This window comes from Chaetodon auriga, chromosome 23, assembly GCF_051107435.1.
Source record: "Chaetodon auriga isolate fChaAug3 chromosome 23, fChaAug3.hap1, whole genome shotgun sequence".
Taxonomy (NCBI): domain Eukaryota; kingdom Metazoa; phylum Chordata; class Actinopteri; order Chaetodontiformes; family Chaetodontidae; genus Chaetodon; species Chaetodon auriga.
The window spans coordinates 11,999,254-12,026,853 of NC_135096.1; the positions used below are offsets into that span (position 1 = coordinate 11,999,254).

Below are 27,600 nucleotides of genomic sequence, written 5' to 3' on the forward strand. Positions count from 1 at the left end.
ATCAGCAGCAGAAGCAGGCAATAAACAATGAAACGTACACTCAGATTTAACCATAATATGTATTGTATCTGGGGAAAGATTTCTGCAATGTGTCTTCAAACATTCCTGTTGGCTACAAGCCCCCTCCGCCTCCATCTTGAACAATCAGACCGTTTTCCCTTTCTTTTCTGCCCAGTTTACTCTTGGCTGATTAAGAGATTCAAGTCATCGGTAAACCAAACTGATGGAACCGAAGCAGCTCTCCAGATTGAGCACAGTGACTGATATGCAGTAGCCAAGAAAATCATACCAAACAAGGGGAATATGCATCAACAGCTTCATCATTAATCAGCTGATCATGCTGTGATGACAAAGGCAATAAAGTCATCGGGGTTGGGGTCTTATCCAGAGCCAAAAGAAAGTCGCTTTCACTTGAGTTGGTAGTGGTGTATCACAACACAGGAGCTAGATGGAACGCAGCCACCATGGACACAAAGTGGCCTCAAGTAGAGCTCTTCAACGACAATAACAGCAAAATGGACATGTGGTGGGCAGTCATGTATTACAAAGGCAAGAATGCCCGCATCAATACGTGCATGGCTGCCAGATTAGCTCAACACCTTTTATGCTTCCTTTGATCTCCTGAATAGAGCCTGCCATTAAAGCAGCCTCCTCTTCCCTCAGATGACCTGGCACTGGTGTATACAGGGGACATGAGGAGGACCCTGCTGAGTGTGAATGTGAGGCTTTGCTAATAACATGTGCCGATGTCCCAACCAACATGCTGGGTACATCACTTTTGTGGGAAAGCCCCAAAACACCAACCATTCTCTCTAAGAAGCCTGTAACATCCTGCCTTGACGATCATGCACCTCTGGTACTCACCACCCTTGTTATGATGTGCTTTATGAAGCTTGTTGTGCAGCATGTCAAAGATCCTCAACTGGATTGCAAGAGTCTCCGCAGGATAGCATCTCCACTCAGCTCTCACACCTTAAAAATAACAGCACCGACGTCTGAATCTTGTTTGACAAGCTCAGCAGTCTTTTTGAATTCTCCCTACTGTAATTGGATTCTGGACTTCCTCACTTGCAGACCACTGACAGTTTGGATTGGTTGGCTCACCTCCACAAAATACTCCTAAATACAAGTACTGGGTAGTGCGGGTTCCCTCAAACTTCCACTGAGGGGTAATTGAAAGGATCCTGACTCCTCAGATGACAACCTGGCACCACACACATGAGAGGATGTTGAAATCCACCCTGAAAATCATTGTTACCAGCATTGGTGATTTGAGGTACATGCGCAGAGCCCACAGAACAGTAAAGGACATCATCTCATTGAGCCTAAATCTGTTCACCCTCCTGCTTGTCTGGCAGGTGATACAGGAGGATCCGCTGACTTCAGGGCATCGTCTTCCCCTTCGGCTTTCAGACCCCCTCCGACACACCACTCATCTCACCTACCTCTGCTCTCACATCTGGCAACAGACAATACTGAACTTGAGCTGAAACAAGGAGTCAAATGCCAGAAAATTAATCTTAATTTGAAGACATCGCCTTGGGCTTTAGCAAAGTGAGATGGGCAATTTTTATCATTTTGTGACATTTCATAGATCAAATAATTATTTGATAAATTTCTGGAGGTTCTGCAGATCCATCAATTGCAGTTGCGTGCATCTGAGTGTTGCTCCAGGTAATTCCTCTTTTCAAATCACAATTAAACATTAAACAACATTTTTCTTTCCCTTATTCTTTGTCATAACCAATATTGTCTTGCTCCTTTTGATATATCCCATAATATACTGTGTACAGCCATGTGGCACTGTAATGAACTGACAGTGGCATTTTACATGATTGCAGCTATTCAGTAAACCTCACTGAGCATCTGCAACCTAAATTTAAAGTTGATTAGTTTTTTCTATTATCTAGCTGTATATCTATCTATAACCCGAACGCATTATGTCTGTGTATTTCAAAAGCAAATATCATTTTTAACCTTGGTGCAACAAAAAACATAACAGTGAGAGCACTGTCCTTGGAAATCGCTTTCCTCTCAGCAGCTGCTTATAGCAAAGCACTATGTCATGTTTTCAGTTGTCACTCTTGAATATATTTAATCCCATAATCCACTATTTTAGCTCTCTGAACATATGCAAGCAATAGTGGATGATCAATGTACCCAAAAGAAGATGACTTACTGTATTTGCTCATCAGTATGGTTGGTACCAACAAAAAAAAATGAGTTACCCTGCATTGCCAGAGCACGTTTTTAACCTTTTCAGTGATAATAAGTGTTTGCTTTGATGTCTAGCAGTCCAGGATATCACTGCGAGCCAGATAGAGACCGAGCAGAACTGGTGATTCAGTCGTTTCCCCGCTGTTCGAACCAGAGAAAGAGACCATAGCTTTTGTGCGAATGTTGCACGCTGTCGCCCAACATGGAAAACTAATTAAAAAGATAAGATTTTTGTGTGGTGGCGTGTAGCTTTTCTGAGGTGGCATTGGTTGCAGGCTGCAAGAGCTGACAACAATAGGCCTTTGACGAGGAGAACACGGCAATGTCGCCATCTTTGGCTGCTGGCCAGTTTCGCATGCCTCTGTGAGTGTCTCGAGGGTTATTGTGGCTTTTCAGGGTTTCCCCTCAAAGGCTTTCTGATGCAGCTTTGTGGAATCTATGTGAAGCATCTTTGTCGTGACTGAAATGCCAATGGGAGCGCTCTTGTAGCCTACATACATGGACGTCTTGTCGCGCCATAGCAGCGATGGCGCTTTTGCCTCCAGCAAGGAAAAGAGCAACAAAAAGGATTATACAGTCACATGGGTTTAATGAGTAAGTGCATCACCGAGGAGTACTGTTAGCTGTGGGCAAGTTCTGAATAAAGATCACCTTTAATGAACTTTAGACCAGTCCTAGTTTATATTAGCTAAGGTTTGACTCCAGTGAGCATTTTTTGTCATAGTGCATTTAACAGATACTTCTGATTGGCTAGAGGGTGTGCATTATTATCAGATACAGCACATGATTCTCACGGTGCACCTTCATTACTTTTCTTAATGGCTGCACGGAGCTAGAAATAGTTTCAGCTGTTGCTAGGATTTGGCCTCACCTCGTTGGTGAAGAAACTAATATTTATTCTTAGGCAGACAAAGATACTCTAAGGACCAAATTATAGCTTAAAACTTCTAAAATATGAGTGAACAATGTGTGTATATATCAGCCCTTGGCTTGTGGCTATAATGCACGCCTAGTTAGAACCACTCCAACCTATGCTGTTATGACATATAACACATGACAACACATTAATTTTCAATGACTGCACGACTGGTCATGGAATAGCATTTAGAGAGAGATATATATATATATATATATATATATATATATATAAAAAAAATTAACAAGCTTTTACTTTTCTGTCTGACCAACACTTGAGTTTGGCCGATGTTCTCTTTTTACACATTACAAAGCAAATATGGATGTCTTCAATGTATTTTCGAGGAATTCTGACCAAGTTATGCACTGAGCAGGATAGAAAAATAACATTGTCAGTGCTCTCTGATGGAGAAACTATGTATTGGTGATACTGTTTCTAAAATACATTTCTCTCTTTGGTATTCCTGCACTGCGGTTTCTTCTTATCGGCCATCATATAAGCCAATAACGTGTGATCAGCTTATATTGATCAACCCATTGGCAGGTCAGTCTGTTTTTTCCTATTCGATCACATATTTCTCCTGACAGTAACCCAGAATACTGTGTATTTGTGTTCATCACTTTAAACTCACTGCATTTGACTGATATCAGTGTCGAAGTGATGCTATTCCCATTATCGTCACCGTGCACGTTAACAGAGATACATCCTGATATAAGTGGGCACCTGATTATGTCAAGTTGGTTGGGAAGTTATATTAGTGTTGTAGGAAGTTGACAAAGCTGCAGAGCCAGGTTCGCCTTGACAGAGATGCGTCTTGACATTAGTATCATCAACAGCCTCCTCCTGATTATACAGTCCGTCCCTCAAGAGTCACTGGTATAAATAAAGCAGAGGCAGACAAACACTTTGGAGAACAGTATTTGCACATAGGGGTGTTGGATTGTTTCCAGGTGACCTTAGGTCTTGTAAAAGTTGTGCAATTATTGGCTCAGAACTTGCAGGGTTTATATATATATATTTATATATATATGAGCTTTGATCAGGCATCTCCTGCCAAAATCATTAGTTTTGCTTGGTTTTTTTTTTTTGGTTTTTTTTGATGTTTTGGATGGATTCAGCGTATCCACAGCATGTGTCCGTATGGAAAAATAACTCAAGGTTTTGTTTCCTTGTAGGACTCGTGAAAAATGAAAGCTCCCATTCCTCTTGTGATCCTGCTTCATGCTGTTGTGGTCCATTGCCTGAAAGTGGTGTCTAAGAGAGGCTCAGGTAAGTCTTGTGTTTTTACCTCAACTGCTGTTTCTGCCCTTTGTTCTGATGATGGACAGCCCCGAAAAACCGATGGGGAAAAATCCTACACAGAAATGTATTTTACTGTCCGGCAAATTAACACCTACCACTCCATTGTTGGTACATTTTTGATTCCCTGGAACCTGGAACCCTGATTTCAGGGCTTTCTTTTTCGCTTTTTTTTTTCTTTTTTTTTTTTGCTTTAAAGCACAAACCATGTTTCGGTGAACATTGAGGGGGTCACATGGCCTCGTGCTGTTGCTGTGCTTGGAGACTCCAACCAGTCACGATGAAAAACAGGGGTGTCCAGTGTTTTAACAGCTTTATTTCCAGCTCAGCAAACACTCAGTTTTTTCAATTTGAGGTTCTGTGAGTGATGATGGAATATTTCAGTGTTGATCTCTGCAGATCAGTCGCGTGGTATAATCTTGTTTTAATCCACGGCAGAAGATAATAAGAACAGATTTTCTCTCTTACTGAAATAACGCGAGATGACGTGAACATTGTGAATCCCAGCTACGATGTGCATGCTCGGACGGTTAGTGTGCGAAGTTGTCCTCCTGGTTGATCTGTTGATGTGTGTCAGGGATGTGTTTCAACACTCCCATGCCTGTTCGACCTGCCACTTGCAAAGGTTAACATCCTGAGTGAGTGAACAAATAAACTCAGTACAGGAGTGATTTTCTTTCATTTAAGGATGCAGCTGTGGCTTTTGTTAGAATTTAAGTATTTGCACGGTCCTGGCACTCACACTGCGTTGCTCTCCAGATTCAAAAATAATGACTTTCTACAAAAGGATGCAGCAGATGCAAGCCAGAGGAATAATACACATTGGCTAACATGAAACATAAAGTAAGTCTTTTGCCAATCTGTTTTTTTAATGATTTTTTTTTAGTACCCAGCGGCTGCTTGCATCTGGGTTTTTACCCATGCTATTAGACACAGGTGCGGGAAATGGCCCACGGCTCATCAGAGGGTTTTCTGCTTTTCCAGCAGAAGTCCCTACGGGTTATCTCCTCCGATGCTTCATGAGCCATTGCCTGGGGCAAGGATTTGAAACGTGTCCACTGATAAATGAACGCCCCATCTGAGCCAGGCCTCCGTCCTTTGTTCCTTCCCTTTTAGCTCGTACGGCTTTATTAGAAGCCGTGCTGGTTGGAAGTTAGAGCGCCATTGTAAAAAGGATTCTGGGCAATGAAAGCCGGTTTGAAATTGCACTGCTTTCATTTTTATGGAATGGAAAGAAACGACGGGGATGAGAGGGTGAGTATCCCAGTGTCAGAGCAGGTATATTTTCAAAGAAGCGATTTTGGAGGTTTAAGGTTCCTTTGTTTATGTGATAAGCCTTTTTTTCCTGCAGATTGGATAAAATCCGTGTTGCTGTCTCATTTCATTTTGCAGTGTGGCTTTGTCTCATAGAAAACTCTCACCCTGCACTACTTCCAAGTGATATTCTCCATCTCCACTGTGTTTTAGCTGGGTCATATAGCTATAAAGGTTATACGTATAATGTTTGTATTTTCCATATCAGCACCAAATACCTCGACATTATTTCCATTTTAAAGTCTTAAAAATCTGCTTGGATCCAGTTGAAATTGATTAAACAAATTCCCAATTGAATCTCTGTGTAAAGATGCAGTGTTTTTCACTCATACCTTTGTTCAGAGAAACTCACTGTAGACAATCAAACCTGTGAGTGTCAACCCATTAAAGGAAATTAAGTGACTTGATTGACTCCCACAGGGACAATGGAGCCACTATCTCACCGCCTTTCCCTTTCACTGGGCACACAAACAAACTCCAGGAGCCCCTGCACCCCCCTGCTGCATGCGCACTGCTCTTATCAGGAGATGATTAAATTCAAAACACCTGTCTGTGAGTAATGCTTTGTCTGCATTTGTACTCGGGGTGGAACAGTGCAAAAACATACAATGCATATCTGCCATACTAATCCTCGGCATGCATAAGCAGGAGAATCTATCCATTTGTCCTCTGCCGTGGTTCCTCTTTGTTAGAATGCTGATACGGCCTGAATGGTCGGGCGAACAGAATAATTGCGTATATTTCTGCTTAATACAGCACATCAAGTCAGATGTGGAAGAAAAACCCCTCTCTTGGATGTCCTTACATTGTTGTATACTACCAGTCGATGATGCTCAGTCCATGATAATTCCGGGAGTTATTTTGCATTTGAGCTCCGTGCTGTTTATTTGATGTGAGGCGTCTCGAGGCTGGCATTGCGTTTTGTTTTATTGATGCTATTGTCCGTGTAGAAATTGCTGTTTATGATCAAATAAATGGAGAAATAATCTCCTTGCTCTTTGCTTTATGTTGAGGCTGACACTGAAATGGATCTGATTTACTGGAAATCTAAGAGATTTCCTCCTGTTGTCCAATAGTTGAGGGGCTCTGCATGTGTCTGCGTGATGCTATGGTTGCTATATGACGAGCTGTCTGTGTAAATACATCACAGTGTATTTACAGCGCTCACATCACAATGCACCCAGAAATGCAAAGACATAGTTTTAAACTTGCATGCTGTTTGCAGCAGGGACTTGAAGTCCCAGTTGCGTGGAATTCAGTGCTCGTAGTTGCTCGTGGTCAGAATGCATGTTGCCGCTTAGCAGATTTGGTGCGATGGCAGAGGTCTAAAAGACCAGAGGGCTTCTTGCATTCCCAGCGGGGAAATCTGGATGGGAAATGCGAACGAGTGACACAGATGCTTTCACACTGACCTTCACACTTAACAATGATTTGCTTCTTTCTGTCGAGCAACACTGGAGCCCTTTGCTTGTCCACGGCAGCTACTACATGTATGAACGTGTATTGAAAGACGGTGTGAATCTGATGTTTTGAGGATGTTTTCACACTTCAAATATTTACGTAAGCACCAATGACTAATGAAACTGCGGGGTCATCAGCTGCTGATGTCTTTCGTTCGCCCTCACCTCATCAATCATCACCTGAGGGCTTAAATACTTACATTTAAAGCCTGCTAGAAAAATTAGTTTTTTTAGCAAAACTTTGGATTCGGCATCATCAAAACGTAATTCTATCTTCTTTTTCGATTGGAGTGATCCACGGACAAAGCCTTGCTCTCTTTGTTTCTTTCTATTAAACTTGCTATCCGCGGTTTTAAAAAAAAAAGTCCTGTTCACTCAAAATGGGTTGTGGTGCTATTATTGTATTAAACCCACAATCGGCTCCCTTGTTGGCCACTTGTGCCACACTGCACAATAGATGCTTGGAGGAGCCGTGTGAGAAATCCCTAAATATGCCTGTTTGGTTACTTGGCAGTGAGCTGAAAAGAACAGAATCCTCTTTCTTTGCACCACACAGCTGCAATTTATTTGATATGAAATAGAAACTCACGAGTTCATGTAAGGGCTGACTTTCGACTCTCTGATGTAATAACTATGCATTTATTCTTTTTCTCACCTCTGAACATGGATTACAATCAGAGTGAGAAGGAGCTTCAGAGGTTACTGAGGATGACTTTTGGCAGCACTGAATACAGAGTAGAATAAAAAAGGGCACGCACACACGTTGTAAAAGCAACCAAACAGAACATTCCCTAAATACTGTAGCAGTTTTGGAAAATGTTTCATTACCATTCATCTGCAATGCACCGTGAACTCTGCTATGTCTTCTTATCTCTGGTATTCAGTTGTACTCCACGCAGCTTCCCGTATTTCCCAGGCATCAGGAGATTCTGTTATCCCCAGGGATTTACTGCGATGCCTCTCGCTTAGGAGCAGTTTTACAGCATGTCTGTTGATGACACACTTGCTGTGTTGAGGATTGGACCTGCTGTCTTTCCTGGAGGGGGTCAAAAGGCCAACGTTTAAGCTCTCCAATGAACTGGCTTTCTGTATTTTTTTTGGCAAAACTTTGAATAATATTCAGTGAGTTTCCTCTGCCTGATTTTCATCGGATTTGTGTGAAAACCAAAAGATTCTGTTTTATGTCCCAGATCAACACAGCAGTTAGGAAAGCACTTTCAAAATGGGCTGAGAGGAGTTTTTATTGTTCGTGGTTGATTTAAAATGAGGCAACGCGGGGACAGCGTCGCTGTCAGCCACTGGCCGTTTACCCCTGTGGACACAGTGGGGACAATAGCTCCATCCATTCAGAACAATCGCAGGTTTTTTTCAGAAAACTGGCAGCTTTTCAGCGTTTTTGGTCCACCAATCGCTCGCCTCGGCATTTCAGACTTCCTTGCTGCAGTGCGGGAAACATTTCTGTTTTACATTCGCTAAAAGTCACCCCTTAAGAAAACTGTTAACACATGCCCCCCCAGTGAACACTGATGACAGTCGTAGATTCACAATCGCATTCCTTGACATTGATTGAGACAAATTTAGCCTCTGTCCTCCCCTCTGCTGTACAGTCATTAGTCCCCATTTCTTCACCAGACATTGATGAGTCCCCAGACAAATGATGCTTACCTTTCCACAGTCTCCCAGTAATTCCAGCAATATTTTACCCACAACCCTCACTCACAATGAACACATGATTCTGTTACTCATGCATGTGGAGATAGATAGATAGATAGATAGATAGATAGATAGATAGATACTTTATTCATCCCCAAAGGAAATGCACATGCTCAAAGCTCAGTGACGTGCGGTGAGGTTTGTGACTGCTGAGGCACTGACTCCTGTGGAGTCGGATGTAAAAATATATGAACCTATAATAGAAGCTTATATTTCAATTTTGACCTTAATTGAAACAGTTAGTTGTTTTAAAAGCTTTTAATTATGCTTTAATCAATTCCACACTGTTCAACAATACGATAGCAGGAAAAACAAAAGAATATTTAATATAAGGTCAAAGTCGATTTTTTAAAATGTAAATGTTTGTTTTTTTTTTGGGCTGATTTCTCTTTTTTAATTAAAATCGAACACTCACTATGACCCTCTGCATAGGAGAACACGCAGCGACGTGCATCACGCCGATGGAGTGTGTGAGGCACAGCTCATTGCTACCTCACCTCGCCCTTCTCCCACGTATTTGAAATGCGCGAATTTAGCGATTCTGACCATAGAAATGTTGAAATCATACAGAAACAGTCATTAGCTTAAGTCTGAATTTCCTCCTCTTAATGAATTTATTACCCACAGCAAGTATTTTTTTAATCATATTTTAACAGGTGAGCCACTGCCTCCCCTGACTGCACGTCACTAAAGCTGGTCTCCGACATGTGTTCCCCATTTGAAAATGCAGCACAGCATCTCTTCTCTGCCTGTAGTTTCTATTAAGGATGGTCCGAGGGCCCGGTGTGTCACTCTGATGAAGAGTGGCTGTAAATAAAACATGCCATTGCAACAAGACCTTGGTTCCTATTAGAGAGCAGCCGCTCATCATCCGTCTCTCTCTGTGTATTTATCTAGTGCCGCTACAGTAGGTCCACAACATACATTTTCCTATCTCCTTGTCGACTTCTTTTCGCTATTGCAGGAGGAAGAATCAAGGACATCCTGACAGTCAGTAAAATTTACAGTCCTCACACCCATCGCGACGCACAACTCTGAGAGGATGTCAACATTAATACGTCAGTTAAAGGATGGAATCCTCCCCCCGCATTAACGGGGCTACTCGCAATTTGGCCAATAATAAGGCTTCTCTTAATTGGACAAGACAGTGATTCCTAACAGGGGACGTCAGCGCGCGGCACAAATTCAATTACGGAGAGCCACTTGACTTTGTAATTGATATTAAAGGAAGTTAAATATGGCAGGAAGCTGTCAGCGAGAAGTTTGAGGGAGGGAAGGGCCGCAGCAGCAGCGACCCTTCCCTCGCTCGAAGCGAGCTGCCGTGTCACTTTATTAGATGGGGAGATGAATGAAAGGAGATGATTCTTGCAAAGGTAAAAAAAAAAGAAAAAAAAAGCAACATTGCTTGAATATTCATAGAGATTGTATGATTGAACATCGCTTCGAGGTCGTCAGTGATAACAGTTCGGCAAAGGCTCCAGATGAAGTTTAAAAATCTTTCCCCGACAAATTCAGGAAACTTCAGCTGAGATTGAAAACCGAACGCTGAAATTCAGGCTCCCTCTCTCTGCCTCCCTCTCTGTCTCTCACACAAACACACACACACACACACACACACACACACACACACACACACACACACACAGGGGCACACACGCGTGAATACCCGTGGTTCATCTTCTCCTCAGTCAATACCACGTACCTGCCACAAATGTTGAATGATTGCCTCCACTGCACCGCCCGTTCATTGCGGGAGGAGATTGATCACACACATGATATTAGAAATGAAATGGCTCGCCACTCAGAGTTGTTTTCCCTCCCGCTGCTTGGAGGACGAGAGAGGGAGAGAGAGGAGAGGCGCAACAAGTGTGCCACATACAGGCCTCTTGACAACTGGAGTACTATGGATATGTGTTCCAGGTTGGGGGACACATGCCACGGTCGCCTGTGCGAGATGGGTAACAATCAATCACCTGATTTATGAGCGGAATAGTCTCTCTGTGGCCTGCTTCCTGACCTGTAATAATGTTACAACACCACAGCAATTGAGAGAAATGCCAGCAAAGGGTGAAGAGGGCTGCAGGAGGTGTGTAGCTATAGGTCGAGATGTAGGAAGATCAAGTGTGCTGTCGGTGCGTGGATCCGAGATGTATCCGATTACAGCTGTTTGGATTTATTTGACACATTTCAAGGCGACGACTGTAGAAAAATGTCAGGCGTGTGAAAGCCTGTGGGATGATTGGATTTGGGTTTACTGAAATCCAGATTTGGCAAGTGGGGTGGAAGTGTGAGTGGGACTAATACGTTCAGACACCTGTCGATCAAGCAGCCATGCCTGCGAGCATACTTTCCTCTTAGGTGTGATATGTATGTAATTTAGGAGTGATCGTTTCTAAAATTACAGTAGACATCAAGTGGAATGCGTGATTGAGATCTGCATGTCGTGGCCAGTCGAGGAACTGCATCTTCAGGCACTTCAGAGCAACAGAACACTGATTTGCTTTTTGGTCTCGAGGACAAAATTAACCCTCGCTGGAGCATCAGTTCATGAAGTATACGTACACCTGATTGAACCCAAGAGTGTGGATTTACGGTTGAGTTAGTCTCTAAACGTTGGTGTCAGCTACAGCGATCGCTGCTGAGACTGTTTTTAAAGCTTCCCTCATTGGATGTTATGTTACATACACATGGCTAATCAAGGACGTGCAATCGGTGTTGATGCGGTTAATGTAATCTGACAGAAACACTTTAGTCTGATGCTTTTAACATGCACAAGTATGAGCAGGGCAGGATGTTTTTGGTTGCATTTTCATTGATTTTGCAGCACCGTGATCGGAACGTTGCTCCTGCTCCCTTCGCTGTAAAAGCTTTCTATTTGTCACCATTCAAAAAAAAGCTTTTAGTTCAGACTCGGATGCAACAAAAACACACAGTTTTGCTCTGTTTTTGTCTGCCACTGTCATGTTTGATAGTGTTTTGAATGACACGCCACGTTTACTGTTGGCACTTTCACTCTGGCAGCTTCCAAAAATGCACATTTTGTCTGCCTCTTTTAAAGAATTCAAATGTATTTACTCCTAGTAATCGTAATTGCTGCTGGAAACAAGTAGGAAAGCTGCGGTAGTTTTTTAAAGCTAGACACTCTTAAACCTTGAGCTGAAAACTAAAGGGCTGAGATGGGAAATATGTACAAATACTTCAATTTTCTTCCCGCCTCCTTCGGTTGTGCTTTCCTCTATCTGTTCATTGTCCTGGAACCTCATCTGTCTGCAGGCCTTCAGCATTAAATACAATATTTTGCTCCTATCTCCACTTTTAATATTTCTCTCTGAAAGATAATGCGTTCATTTCGGGCTCCCTTAGCAAATTATGCAGCCCACTTTACCAGCTGGGGCATTTGGTACCAATTTGAGAGATTATACGTGTGGATGATAATGAGCTTTAGTCCGAAAGAGGATTTAAACACAGAGAAGGCTGGCCACTGCTTAATTTAAGAAAATCTGGCTCTCAGGTCGGGAGAAGAGGACTTTAGAGGAAAAAGAAACTCCCCAGAGAAAAGAAAAATTAAAAGTAAATAAGCAACATTTGTGGGAAGTGTAGGGCAATTTAGACATAAACACAGGTTGTGGATTTTGATTCCTTCGGACTGCTTGGCTCTCACGAAGCTGATCAACGGGGAGAAATGAAGCTGGAGCTTCTCAGTGCTATGCAAATGGCCTGGAGGCGGTGATGGGACTGTAACCAAAAATATCACACATTTCAACCTGGGGCTGCGCCTGCATGATTAATCCTTGTGGGTACTCCCCCTCACTGCCTGCGTCGCTCTTTGCCTGCATGTCTATCTAGCAATCTTAGCACAATTTTTTCTGCATTTGTTTATGTCTGCCATTGCCTGCTTCTGTCACAGTTGAGATGTCAAAAATAGAAAGCAAAAAAAAAAAAAAAGCTCCTTCATCTCAGTGGTGCTCGCGATCGCTCTGCTGTTCCTCTCAGTTACCTCGCCTGTCTTTACATTTCACCTAACATCCCCCCCGTCAACCTCCTGCGCATAGAAAGTGATGGTTAATGCTTCCATTGATCGCCGACTCTCTCCTGCAGGCCAGACGGGATCACAGAGGGGTCCGATAGCTGTCTCACAGAATAATTAAAGCAGTGCACCGATGCCTAATCCCATAATCATCATTAGATTTTAACTGCTTTGAACCGCGATGCTGTTTAACCAAACAGCTGATTGCTTTGATTCACGTATAAACACGTTTGTGCATCTGTCATTTCAGTTTGCGCATCTAATTTGAAAATACCACCTCTCCTAATATGTAGAGTGGGGACCAGATTCTATGCTTTGCCTTTAAATTACACACCTGCAGTATCTGTTTGAGTGGGGTAGGATGGTGCTAAATGATAGCTCACATCGCTCCTCGATAAAGGGTCTAGCTGGAGAAGCGAGAGCAGGCGCTCCCACTCTTAAAAAAAAAGACAACCATTGAGGGTTTTCTCCCCCCCCGTCATTTGTGGAAATCAGACAAACAGGTAATTTGATTTCCACTTGTCTCTCTGCCTCTGCAATCTCTGAGACGTTCAATTCTTTTTTTTTTTTTCCCTTTCCAGTGTTGAGACTCCTGGAGTACATTGGTTTTCTATTGATTGAAGCGCTAACTTTGTTTTGGGCCGAAGCAACTCAGTTAAGTTTGATTTCTGAGGGGAGATCATTGATTTGCATGGCAACACTGTCTCTTGTCATTTTCCAGCTTTATCAGCCTCTATAAATGGCCTCGCACTTCACCTGCTGGTGTCCCAACTTACAGTAGAGGAATTTCAGAAGCGCAACCAGCCCATAGCATTAAAAACACATTTCCCATATATCACGACTGATATTTGCATGGAAAATTACATTTCAGGTACATAACTTTCACGAAAAAAAGCATCCACTGTTATATTTGAAATGTGTTCCTCCTGCGTTATGAGGAGCATCTTTACCCGTCTGTGTTCAACAGACTGCATTGTATAACCAATGACTTATAGCTTTACTCAGGGATCATTTCTTTTGATTGATGGCTCGGGATGAAAGATGAGATTTTCTTGTTTTTTTTCTTTATTCCCCCATGCAACTGTCGCTGCTGCACGTATGATAGTTAATACGCGTTGTTTCGTGCCATAACAATAAGATATATATCAGTTTGAGGAGGCTCTGTCCATGCGCTGGAATGACGTGTGATGAAAGATGAGTGAATCAATTGAAAGATTTATACTACAGGGACGATAGCTTTCTAATGCAGTCTTACTTTTACACTGAGCAGGGATGTGGATTGCAGGCAACTGTTCAATAGTCATGAGGACATCCACAAACTGAGAGTGAGGGAGTGGATTTGCTCTTAAAGTGCCTGTATTATATAATTAAATGGCTTGTGGGACATTTTCCCTCCTGGAAATATCACCTCATCCAAATGTGGACACATCAAGAAGGATCCTCAAAGCCAACCTTCATTCAATTCCTTAATTACTTGTGATTAATAAGCTCCCGTGGAGAGCTTTAATTTTCTTCGTCCGGTTGAATCTGTTTTTTCAAGAGTTTGCCGCTGAGGGACAGCAAACATCTTCGCTGGCTCTGGTTACCTTCTCCCAGTGTAGTTGAGGCAGTCTGGCCCGTTGAGCCGTCTCTGTCAGGTGACCCTCACACTTCATGTCAGAGCAGTTCCTCAAGTGTATCCCATGTTTGTCCACAAGTCTCTCCCCGCCGAATTCAGATCTGATCACAATAGGGGCATAACGAGGAAGCTTATTAAGAGGACGTATCCAGACGCAGATGCAAATTTCAGGCATAAGTCGGATCTCATGAACATGTGTTGTCAGTCAACGTAAAGACAAGCAGAAAAACTGTACGATTCCTCCCGTTTGACCTCGTAAACAAATTATTCGCTTGTTAGGAGCAGAGTAGAAAAACTCAGGCGGCTGATAATGTCACTGGATGGGAAGTTTGTGGCCTTTTCCAGCCTTCAGTGTTGCCGTGGTGAAAGAAACCGCATGAACTGCGATTTTTAATTAGCCCATTCCGCACAATGGGGCCGTGGCGGCTTGAGAGGTGAAGTTTTGTGAATGCAGGAAGTCTCCCAACAACGTAGCATTTGATGAGGCTGTCAGGCTCCGTCGCGTCAGCCAGGCACTCAGCGTGTGGCCTTTTTCAATGCTCCTTTATTGGAAAGTTTGAACACATCCTCTCTCGCTGTGTTCAACAGTCTCCCCGTCGCTCAATGACAGCTGAAAACAAAAAACACTACTCTCTTGTTCCCTTTGTACATTTTCTTTCCTTTCGTTTACTCCTTTTTTTTTTTACCCCATTCTTTGTTTTGGTCAAACTGGGATTGGTCAAAGCACAATCAACCGATTTCTGCAACAAGCAGAGGCACAGCGAATCTTTGCAGGTCTCAAGGGAATCTCGCCAAGTTGGGGGCTTTTCAGGGTTTTTTTGTTTTTGTTTTTTTTTGTTTTTTTTGCAAGGGAAAAAGGATGTAAGCTCGCTTGCTGAGGAGTGCGCCTTTGTTGGTTGCAGGAGACTGACGCACTGCAGGAGTTTTGGAAACAAACCAGGTGGAGTCTATTCTCCAGGCCCTGGTTGCTTTTCTCACCACTGTTCTGAAGATACAAGCAGGTCCCATTCAAATCCTACTGCTTAGCATTTTTATTATAATTAGCAGGGAATTACCTGGTATTCCCCCCCTTAGGAAACTATGTCATTTTATCCAAAGCTAAATTGCCTATTGTTTGGGGAGAGAAATGCTCGTTTAATTAAGATGCACCAAATTCGCTTTTAAAAATCCGCTGTTCAGAATTCAGTTCAACTATTCCCTGTAAGCATGCCTTGTAATTTCCTTTGGCATAATTTACAGCGGAGCTCCGTCACATAGTCCCTGTCATGTTTATTGCTTGCGTTTGATGTGTTGCGTGGTTGAAATATTTAAGACCTCATATTTATGATCCTCCAGGGCCCAAAAAATGGCAGAAGATGGCAGCTGATTTCCCTGCAGTGCAATGATCAATAAATTCTACATATCAATTAAGTTCCACTGTCATCTCCAAGGCCTCTTCCCAGGGAGAAGCCACTCTCTGGTCTCTTATTGGCCAATTGCAGTGTAGCGCGTGACTGCACAGCCTCCCCCACGGCTCCTCTGCGCTCATGCAACAAACATGTGCACGTGCAGAGGTGCTGCATTAAAAGTGCATATTTCTTAGTGAGGCATGAGGGGGCATCATCATCTGTAATTTATAATCAGTGTCTTTCATTTATTTCTTTTTATATGACGTATAGTAAATGTGGAAAGTTCTCAGCTGCAGATCAAACAGCCATGAAATGCTTTTACAGCCCTGGTGGCTCCCTGAAACGATTAGATTCTATTAACCTGTGAAACATAAATAAAAGACATTGCAAACATGGAACAATTCAGTCCTGAGGATGGACACGGTTTGCTTCTGATGCCTTTTTCCTCGAGCTGAGAAGAGGAGTTAAAAAGATAGGAGACATGTGGAGAGAGTGGCCGTCATTACAGAAGGAGCTTCTTGATTTCTGGTTGGAGGGCGCTGAGGTGCTATAGAATTTGTCGTCATTGTAACGGCGCAGACACTGCAGCATCCAAACAGCGTGAAGGCTCTGTTAACATCCTCTGCTAACAGAGAGGAACTACAGATGTTTGCAGGCATTGCATCTCTGCATCCCGCCAGTAGCCAAGTAACACAACACATCCCAAAATTGAGTGTTTCTGCACTCTCAGCACCCCCCCCCCCCACCCAAATCATCTGGACTCAAAAACACTTAAAATAAATGGCTGTCTAAAAACGCAATATTCAGGCAGCTAATTAAGTTTGATTCGTGAAGTGTTAGCCTCTGAGCGTGTGTAATGAGGCCCGTAGCTTAAGTCGAGGTTTTCTTCCCCAATTCACACGGACACAAATGAGCGGTGGAGATGCTATCGTTTCCCATCAAATCAGATGATACAGATCAAATGGCTTGATGAAGTCCTAACACCCCTTTTTACAAGGGCACGGACCTTTCAATTTTCTCGGCACCTTTCATTAACAGGAGATGGTGGTGATTAATTATAGGTAATCATTACGCTGTTGAATTTGCTTGCAACCTACGGCCTGTTTATCGCTCCAGGTTTAATGACGGTGCAGCTCGGTAAAGGATAACAAAGCAAGGCAGTTTATGGTAATGCCATTTTCGTTTTTTGACAAGTCATCCCCCCCCCCAGTTCCAGCCCTGAAACACTCAGTGCAGAAAAAAGAAGTATCCAAATCCCATTCCAGCACCATTCATTTGCTCGGCATTGAAATTCAAATATGGCCTGATTATAATGTTTAATGTGCATGCCACCCTCAGCGTTTTTTTTTTTCTTTTTTTTTTTTTTTTAATCGTGTGATATAGGCTTTTACAGGGCCTCCTTTTGCTGTTCGCAATGCTCTCTAAGGCTCTCTGTCACTTTTTTGTGCACCAAGTGCCTGGTCTTGAAAAACACAAGGACAGCTAAGGATTATGGTTCTGTATGTGTCTTTCATAGCCTTTAATATGCAAATGGGAGATTAGCTTTGGAGGGAAACTGTTTGGCATGGGAGTTATTTCTACCAGGAGGTGATTCTAACCGTTGACACCTTTTTTTTCCCCCCCTTTTCGGGATCAGACTCAACCATTTCAGCCAGAAAGGGAGCTATGCAGGGCGGCAGGGAATATGGAATACCAAGAAATGCTCACCTCTTATTAAAGCTCAGCCATGTAGCGTGAAGACTTCCAGACCAGATTCCAGCAGCTCCGTGCAGGAAAAATACGGCCTTTCAGTGACATGACTCAGTATTATTAATTTAAGTCAAAGGCATGTGTCAGTATTTCATTTGAGCTGCACGGGAATTTAAATGACTCTCCATGCACGGCTCAGGCACATCAAACAAAATAAGAAAACTACATCTCTGCAATTCATAGCAAAAGCCAAACGCAGCTGGGTAAATGACTTTGGTATTACACTGTCAGAAAACCATTTCAAATGTGCCATGGGAAGCAATTCCAGCATTTCTTTTGATCTCCAGTGCGGAGGGGAGGAGGAAGGATTAGGAAACATTTTATATCATGGAATTGTGATCCCGGCATTAGAGCTATACAATGCGCGTGCAATGTCAACATCTATAATTGAGTGATTTAAATGACCTAATTTTGGCGTGCGGGGTACCTCTGCGGTTGTTGCTGCGTCAGAGCGCTCAGAGAGCTCTTGGAGGAGCTCGTGATGGATCCAAGCACACATAGAGAACACCATCTCGAGGGTCTCAACCTCCTCTAGGCACGTTTGCTCAGTGACCCTAAACTGGGCTCACCCATGATGACCCAGTGAGCCCCCCTCTCGCTACGCGCTCCGGCATCCCTCCTCTGCTCCTCACGCTCTCCAAAACCAAGTCCGTCCGTGCAGCTATTTGTTTATTCTGAAATGAAGTCAATTCAATTTAGATTGAAAGCTCACCACGCTTATTAAATCAGCACTCGAGCTACATACACATCTGTTGTTTGGAATTATTGATTCTGTGCACGCACATGCACACACACACACACACACACACACACACACACACACACACACACACACACAGACACGTGTGAGACAGTGAGGCGCAGATTATCCAATCAAACATCCATGCTGACCGTGTACAATTGATCAGAGTACATTTGCTCGGGGCTGACAACCCTGTGGGTATTAATGGCTTCTGCGACTGGCTCAGAGGGGGGTTAAGGATTATTGACTGTGGGATGAAGGAAATAGAGAAATCTGCAGAATGGAGTCACCAAACAATTGGATTAAACAAACAAATTAGCACGCTGAACAATGAGGCGCCCGCAACACTTCCTCGGTTTGTGCCGCTGAAGGACGAGCTGTTTGCATTTCAGGTTTTAAAACTAATTTAGACAAAATTAGTTTGGAGCCCCGGCAGCGGCCTTGAGAAGTTGTCGAGATGTTTTTAACTGAAAGGAAGTCATGACAATTATCTCTTTTCACAAATGTCGCGCCCTCTCCTAATTGGCCAGTATGGAGACATTTTTCCCCACAGAGGTTTTGTGTGTACAACCAGCCTTAATGACTTAAGCATATAGAACATTCTTGCCTTTCAGTGTTGCCGAGCTGGGGAAATGCCTGGGTTTTATATACTCCTTGACCTCTTTCAGGCCTACAGAATGGAGTCAGTGTGTGCCCGAGCAACCTAATTGGGTTGACAGCACAGTGTCTTGCCTCTTGCTCACATGCATGACATCCAGCTCTTTGACAGAGCGGCCTGCCTCCGCAGTCCTTTGCCCGTCGAAGGCGGTATCACTTGAGCGGATGTTTAAACAAGCGATCAACGGCGCCTCGGCCGCCGTTGACTTCCCCGGCCGCTTTTTGAGTATTTGCATTTTTATTGTTGAGTTGTAAACACAAACAAAACCAATAGCGGATGAAATGTGGCTCAGAGTTAATGAATAGATTTTAATGGACACTCTAGGAATGTGTTTGTTAATTTGCTGTCGGCGCACGTGTGTGTGGTTTTAATGAAGCTGAATGAATTGTGCATCGAGTTGCTGGTGCATGCAGCGTGATTATGTTGAATATGTTCCCGATGGTGCCAACAGTCTAAAAACAAAAAAGCTGTGTCGGTGGGCGAGTGGGCAGGGAGGAAGGGCAGAGGGAGACAAAGGCAACGCAAGGCCCGGACTCTTCATGAATCCATTTCCCCTCCTCTCCTGTGTCACGGGGACCTCGTCTGAACCCATTAAGGTGGTAACAAGGTGACAGTGAGCGGTCCTGCTACGGGTTCTGGCCTCCGGAGCTGTCTGGCTGGCCTGTCTATGTTAATTAAGGGAGAGAATGAAAGTGTGAGATATGGGGACACTGTTAGACAAAAACGTTTAACTAGATGGTCCAGATATGGACGGAGCTTTGCTATTTCTCTCAAATGAGTTTGCAGCTTTGAGGTGGAGCTAAAAGGACGGCAATTCATCAGCCGAGCCCCTGATCCACATAGGTAAGGGAGGTATACAAATCTCACCACAGGCACTCAGCAGAGCATGAATTATTAAGGCCCTGTTAGGCTTGTCATGTTCAGTTCTTTAAAGTTAAGACAGATTGACCAGTCTCATTCCCTAAATCCATCTCCTTTACACATTATTTAAAGAACTGGTCACTTGTTCTTTGAAATAACGTCCTCTTTCAGCCTTGCCGGTGCATACAGTGCCGTCTCCCTTCAGTCGCTTCCCTCTGCTGTGGGAAAAGCGGCGTCATCTTTCTGCGAGGCAAGTGGCATCGGCGAAGTTCACTGGCAGAGCGTTTTTAGTGCAAAGTAAGTGGGCGATCAGGAGATGTCATCAAATCCAATGCATGCCAGTTGCCACGGAAACAGAAGTGGAGAGGCTTTTCTCAAGGATCCTGTTAAACATTTAGAGTGTGCAGGGATTTTTTTTTTTTTTTTTTTCTTTTTTCTTTTCAGAGAGAGAAATGAGACAGTGGAAGAAATGTGCTGTGGACCATTGTCCATCTTTTCATCCGTATTCTTTTCTTTTGTGCTTCAATTACACGTGTAATCGATGATGGGGGTAAATTTGCACGATGTGGTTTTGAGTTAAAGGTTCTGTTTCTACTAACGGAGCAACACAGCTGGAGGTCATGAAATTATCCAGCTCACAAACCTCCATTTTCCCGAAAGCCATCATTTTTACATTCGCTAACTCTGCCAGTATCTCCTTAATACTGAAGTAGGGGTGAGGTGTACTTCAAATAGAATATAAATAGTATTGGTGCTACTTTTAGTCTGAACAGCTGCTTATTAGAGAAATAGTTTTTAGATTCAGGAGGAGATCCATTGCACACCGTCTTATTAGGGTTTCTTATTTTGTGTGTGAGCACCACTTGCAAGACATTACTGGAATTAGCCGTCCACCCACCTTGGCCTTTATCTGCACAAGTGACCGAAGCTGTGACCGAGCTCGGCACGGATGCGCAGCAGTGTGTGTCTTCGTGTGGCGCCTCCTGATCGAGCAGCCCTTCTTCCAGCGGTAATCTCCCAGCGGACAGGCCCGAAATGGGAAAGGGCTCTTTGCGGTAACGATGTGGGCTCAGCAGATAGGAGCTCTGTGTAATTCCTGTTAATTACTGTCCACGAGGCGATAAGACCTGGTTGGAGAGGCTAAAAGAAGAGATAAGGAGGATCAGGGATTCACCTGAAGGATTTTCCACCCCTTGGGCAAAAACAGTCCAGTTGTCCAGAAATAATCTAAAGTTTGATGCTGCCCTGAAGTAGTTGTTGTTGTTTTTTTCCTTTGCTGAACTAATGGAACTGTTTTGACAGAGGCATTTGAGAGCAGTGGCAGTGAGTGAGCTGGAGGTTTTATCTATTAAGTCATCTCAAAATGGTCTCCGAGCAAACACACTCGGGCTGCTGTTATGTTTCCTTTCGGTGTTGCAGTTCTAGCTTGAATTTCTGAACAAGTGCCAAATAAAAGGATGTGGATGTTCGAGATTACACACTCGCAAGAATGCATATCCGCACATCTCATGCAAAACTGCAACAACGGGTCAATTCATTGTTGAATCCTCCTTAAAGTGCATTTATGTTAACATGCTTCCGTGAATTAACAATCCCAACTCAAGGTCGGCTTTACTTGCTCGTTGCTGAGCTTCTGACTCTTTGTCAGGTCTTTGTCAGCAGCTTGAGTTTGCATGGAAATTCATGGAAATGAGGTGTTCAGACCTTCAATGATTCTGAGCACCTCTGGGACTTTTCATCCATGTTATTTTAAAAGTGACCATCTCAATCCGCTGATGCAGGCCATGTGGCCAAAAGCTCCAGGATAAGATAGTCGGGGGGCCTTTTAGTTTGTGGTGTTTTGTCAGCTGCTACTTTTTGAGGTCAGGAGGGAACTGTCAAGCTCAAAAAGAGAACATTTTCGCAGTATTGAGCAAATGAATTTACATTCAATTGTGAGCTACAAAATCCTGGCATGCCCCCTTCCTCGCAAATTCAAAAAGCACATCAAAACAGGCGTATGGAAACGCACTTATAGTGCACTTGAGTAAGAGCATTGATGCCACAGCAAATATTCACAGCATGACTTGAGGGATTTTCTTTTAAGAATAGTTCAAAGCAATTCACCAAAAAAAACATGAGCCCTGTGAGACCCAATTCATTTCTTTGCCATATTCCAAGCCTCCATTAGCATGCGGCAGGGATGAATCTTACAAGTTGTCAGTCACCTCTGCTCCACCATGAAATCAGACCAAATCCCAGTTGCCGTTTGTCTGGGTTTCACTGCGGAGCTGTTTCGCCGTCTCTGCAGACCTCTGACCTGATAACAAACAGGACAGTTTGCTTGCGCATGTAAAAGAACCAGGAGTGGGTGACGCTATAGTACGAAAAATATGAGGCTGATAAGAGAGGACACTGTGTGGTTCTTTGAAGGAATTGAACCCTACATGGTAAACTGCAATGGCTCTCTGGGGCTTCGGCTACAGGGATATATGAGCTCATATTGGAGAAACGAGGCTAGTTGTCTAAATGCATTACTGTAATAAGACCTGGGAGGGGGAGTGGTACTGTGTGTCTGCATTTTGACCTTGTTAGTATTAACTTCTTGAATTACTCTCTAGGGCAGAAGCACCGGTGGTCTGACTGTAAACTCCTTTCATTCCTTACTTTTTGGTTTAATTCTCTTCTTTGTTCCGGCTTATTAGCAGCTCAACAAAGGAGTTGTGTCGTCTTCACTCAGCAGCTCATCATTAGCAGCTGAAGCATAGTTTACCCTTGTAATACACAGAACACCAAGATCCTAATTACCTTTCAGTCACCAGTAAGGCTTGGTTTTACCCCCTACTTCTCATTGACGGTCGCTGCTGTAAAGAATCTGTTGCAGTCAGGCGTTTGTGGAGCGTCTGTACAAATCACGCATAATATGACAGCCATTCATCAATTTGATGAATGATTATCAAAGAGAGCCGCTCAGAATATGCAAATGTCAGCGTTTAAACATCACAGTGCACCTCACACTTGGTGATTAGAGAACACACAAACATAAAGTTTCTCATATGTAGAAATAAGTCGATTTTGATTACGCTGAGGGCTTTTTATTTCTTTTGTAAGTGCGCTGAAGCAGTGCCAGAGGAGCGGGCAAATTTGATTCTTCAGCTGAAATAGATGTAAATGCTCATAATTTCCATCTCCTCTGTCTTAAATGGTGGCTCACTTCATCATATGCTGCGATTAAATGAGTCTGCGTAGTGCCTAATGGGCCTTCTATTGTTCCAGATATTAGACAACACAGAAAATTAGACATGATCTACTTCTCTTTCCTAATGTTAAATGCAATGTGTGATGATCTCAAAAAGACCTTGATGAGTCATCACAGAAAACAACCATTTTCAGATGTTGATACTGCAGGACACACATTCTGTCGTGTACATCTGGCTCGGGCTGTTTTTCGTGGTTGTGTGGTGACATTTAAGCTATGAGCATGCTTCCAACTTTCTGGCAATAATTTTGGAAAGGTGTGGATTGCTTTTTACCAGTTTGATGTTGAACAAATTGACTGGACTGCACAGTGCACTGACCTCAACCCCCCATCCAGCATCTTTGCGATGAACTGGAACGCCGACTGTGAGCCAGGTTTTAACTGCAAACATCAGCAGCCAGCCTTGGTAAAGGTCTTGTGGCTGAATGACAGCAAATCCCTGCAACCAGGCTGTATACTCTTGAGGAAAGCTTTCCCAGTAGAGGTTGTTAGCAGCAAATGAATGCCCAAGGCTTGTCCAGCCACCAGTATGGGTGGAATGACAAGGTGTCCACACACACTTTTAGCCTCACAATTGCATGAAAGATATTACTATACACTAAATGAATCCATTGTCAGAATACACAGTTCATTTGCATTTTACACAATGTCCAACTATTTTGGAACATGGAGAAGATTGTCTACTGGGCTCGACTTCCCATTTGCTGCTGGGTTAAGTTTATCTGTCGGTTTACTGCGAAAAACACTTCAGACGTCAGACATTGAATTAACAAGTGTCTCGCAACAACTAAAGCAGGAGACAATCAATGTGATAAGATTAACCTCACTAACCAGGATCATGTTCAGATCAGACACGTTCGACGTTATTATGGCGGCTATAAACAGTTTTGAATCCTGAACCTCTGCAGAGTCCCACAGCTGTAAAAACGTCTGAACTGAAGCTGATTTTTTGCTTCAAACCGTCAGAATAAAGGCGGTGGGCGAGGGAGTGAAGAAGATAAGAGGGGAGCGGAGTGGCAGTGGGTGGGTCAGTGGGGAGGAGAGATTGAAGGATGTGTGCAGAGGCTGATGTGATGTGGAAAAAAAAAACTAGAGAGGTGCATTCTGGGAGGAAAAAGGACAGCGAGGACGGACGGTTCAGTAACTTTCTCATCTGATAAAGCCATTCTTGCTCCACATGACCCAGTTTCCGCAGAGCAGATTGGTAAATGATAAAACTGAAACTGACATGCACTTGCTGCAGAACTGAAGTGTCTAAAATGTTCCGGGTAAACAGGTTGCAAAACACTTACCTGGAACGGCGACGCGGCGTTTGCATGCGCGCTAATGCGCACTGGTGATACCAGCCTTTGTGATGCAAGCATCGTTGCAAGAAATAAAACCATTACCATGGTGAGAAATGACATTACAGATGCTGATACCTGGCAAGAAGATTCCATTTCTCTCTCTTAACGCCTTCATGAATTTTTCTGCTCATATGGTATCATGTGACAATAACGGGGGTGTCATTCTCAGCAGGCTCTAATGTTACATGAGGTGCAAGACAAACCTCAATCATAGCTTATTGTGTTTACTGCTGTTTGGGTTATACTGTAGATTTTTTATGAAAGAAGCATTCACTATGCAGCAACTTGAACGCATCATGCCGTGGAAGCGCACATCCAAAGCAGCATGCTTGTCGAGTGCACGTCTTCCTTTGCTCCCTCTCGAGGCCGTCAGCGTTCTCGAAATCACTGAGAGCTGACTCTCAGATGGCGTTGTACCAGTGAGAGGTAAAATATATATACACGCTGTGCAGAGAGACAGGCAGTTTATCTTTCGGACTGCTGCATTGGAAAGCCATTCAATCATTTTACTCTCTGTGGATGCGAAGACAAGCAGATGTGAAGCAGATTTAACAGGCGAGAAAGCTAATATTTGTTTGGCAGCGAGTGGCAATTTACACAGAGTTTACTGGGAATTTCTGTGTGTGTGTGTGTGTGTGTGTGTGTGTTTTGGATTTGACTTCTTCACCACATCAGGCACTACATTTTGTCGTCTCGGTATATTTGCCAAGATACTTTTCAAGTGAAAGAACTTTTTGCAGGAGCCTGGTTTCCGAGCCATAAGTGCTTCTGGAACTGGCCCAGGCGCTGCTGTGCCTTGTGTGGACTTTACAGAACTGAATGAGACTAATGGTCAAACACAAGCCTGGTGACTAGAAGAATACTGTGGCATTCCCTCATGTGTGAGCGAGCACTTGTCGCTCCGAGTATCAGGAAAACGGATCAAGGGGACTCTGTTGTTGTCTTGTCACATCACAGATAAATACTGTTTAATGTGTCTAATCTTCATGGCTCTCAAGACGCCCTGAAAACACTCCCTCCTCGAATGCACCCTCCTTACTCACCTAATAGTTGTGTTCAATTTGTCAAAATGGCACGTCAAGTATAAGAAAAAGAGAAATGCGTTTAACAGCACACGTTAAATTTTGCCATCGTTAATATCCACACCGCTTTTTTTTTTCCCCTCATTCAACAAGGCCCCTTTTAGCACTTCCTGAAGCAGCAGAGGTTGTCGTAACTGCCTCGGTGTCACTTTAACAAGTGTCTGATCCCACTGTTAAGGGCTGATTATGTAGATGAGGCAGCGAGCGGGGACCTCTGTGCAACCTGTGTGGAAGTGTGAAGTAATGACGGAGGTAATGGTGGGGAGGACTCATGGGTATTCTAAAATATCTCCTGACTGTTGACGGTACTTTTTTTTTTTTTTCATCACGCTCTCTCCTGGTTTCTGACTCTGTTCTGCTGTGAAATATATCAAATCTGGTGATGAGCACAGCTGGACGTCTCTCAACTTTGCCTCGTCTCACGAACTTCCTGCAGCACAGATGCAGCGGCGGCGTTCCAGCACGACGCGGTTCAAATTCCCTCTGAATGGACGGTTCTGATGACCTGCAGCTTGTGGTCTCCTCAAATTATGCAAATGAGCGCGTCTTGTTTGTGTGGTGCAAACACGGGGTGATAAAATAATGCGGAGGAAGACCGGGGAGAAGCACTGTGCACTCTATGGCTCTCTTGCCCCAGAGTGCTCGGTGAATTATTTATGAAAGTGCTGACAGAAGAGGAGCAGGTTCAACAAGGCGCGTTTCTCTGGGGGGCAACAACAGCCGACAGTCAGGTGGGGCTCGGTTTGTCTTGCGGCCTCTGGATTTTAATGATGGTCCAGTGGTCTCGTTATGCGAATCTACAGTGTAGCTTTTCTCCTGTGTCAGCTGAAAAGAGTGGTTGCGTGCGAATCTGTAATCTCTGCTATGGCTCTGCTCCCCCCTCCCCATTTTATCTCTTATACTCTCGCCCCATCGCTTCCACTCTTAGTGCTGCCTCTCAGAGCCTCCATTCCTGTACCCCCCTCCTTACCTTCCACACTTTCTCAGCTTGTTTTGACACATCCTGCCTCCACCCCTCTGTACGCCTACTCCCCACTTCATCCCCCATCTGTCTCCTGCACACTCCTAACACTATCACTGATGATTGACAGTGCATTAAAGATCATATAAATCATTCCTCTTAACGTGCATTAGCTAATTAGAAGTCTTCCTTATTCTGATCTTGCAGGAAAGCTGAGAAAAAGAGGCAGCTTAGCCATGAAATCCACCCTGCGATCAAATATATTTTTATCAAAAACACTGCATTTCAGCTTTAATCAGCCTGGTGCTGTTTGCGAAAATGCATACAAACAAACAATGTGACAACATGCAATATCTAATATCGAAAATGATGACTTTATCCCCTTTCCTCAGAAGGGAGCTGAGGGTTCACCCTCCACACATCCCTGCAGCACATTCTGCTGTGAACTACAGATACGTATGACATTAAAACACCACTCGACAAATTGAATCGTGTATTTATTCAGGTGGGGTTTTTTCGCCTCCCGCGAACGCTGCGTCCGCTGTGTGATTGGAGACTTGTGGGAGCGCTCAGTGGCAGGTTTGGCGGCGCAATGGCACTTTTGGGTGAGAGAGATTAGCCTGTGAACCTTCAGGAGCTGCCCACAGGATTGCACCAGCAGGCAATGGATATGGCCGCTGCCGATAAGACATAAAAACACTTCAATAAAACTTTCATCCCTTCAGAATAGCTCTTTTTAACTGTTCCAAACATCAGCTGTCTGAAAAAGTTGAATAAGGTCAGCAGCGGGATCCAGAAACTTTTGAAGCCTAGAAATGGGAATAACTGATGTAACTCAGTGAATTATTGATGGCTTATCTTAGAATTTGTAGTTCTGTTTTTCTTTTCATTGATCATCTCTGAATCAAGCCGCCATGATTTGTTGTTCGAGAATCATGGTTTTTATTGACACTTTGTGACAATTTGTGGTCCTCCCACACGCCAGAAGAGTGAGACAAAACCAATTTGTAG

At 43.6% G+C, this 27,600-nt stretch overlaps 1 protein-coding gene across 5 annotated transcripts in view; it reads left to right on the forward strand.

Annotated features, from left to right (window-relative positions):
- The window catches only part of LOC143316018 (interleukin-1 receptor accessory protein-like 1), a 230,477-nt gene that overhangs the window by 11,632 nt on the left and 191,245 nt on the right, over positions 1–27,600 (forward strand). For 4 of the 5 annotated variants that reach the window (XM_076723685.1, XM_076723683.1, XM_076723682.1 and 1 more), the window contains exons 2-3: positions 4,309–4,402; positions 6,167–6,298. In XM_076723685.1, the coding sequence (XP_076579800.1) occupies positions 4,321–4,402; positions 6,167–6,298 (214 nt within the window). In that variant the 5' untranslated portion in view covers positions 4,309–4,320. The remainder of the gene's footprint in view (positions 1–4,308; positions 4,403–6,166; positions 6,299–27,600) is intronic. The other variant, XM_076723686.1, reaches the window with a different exon arrangement.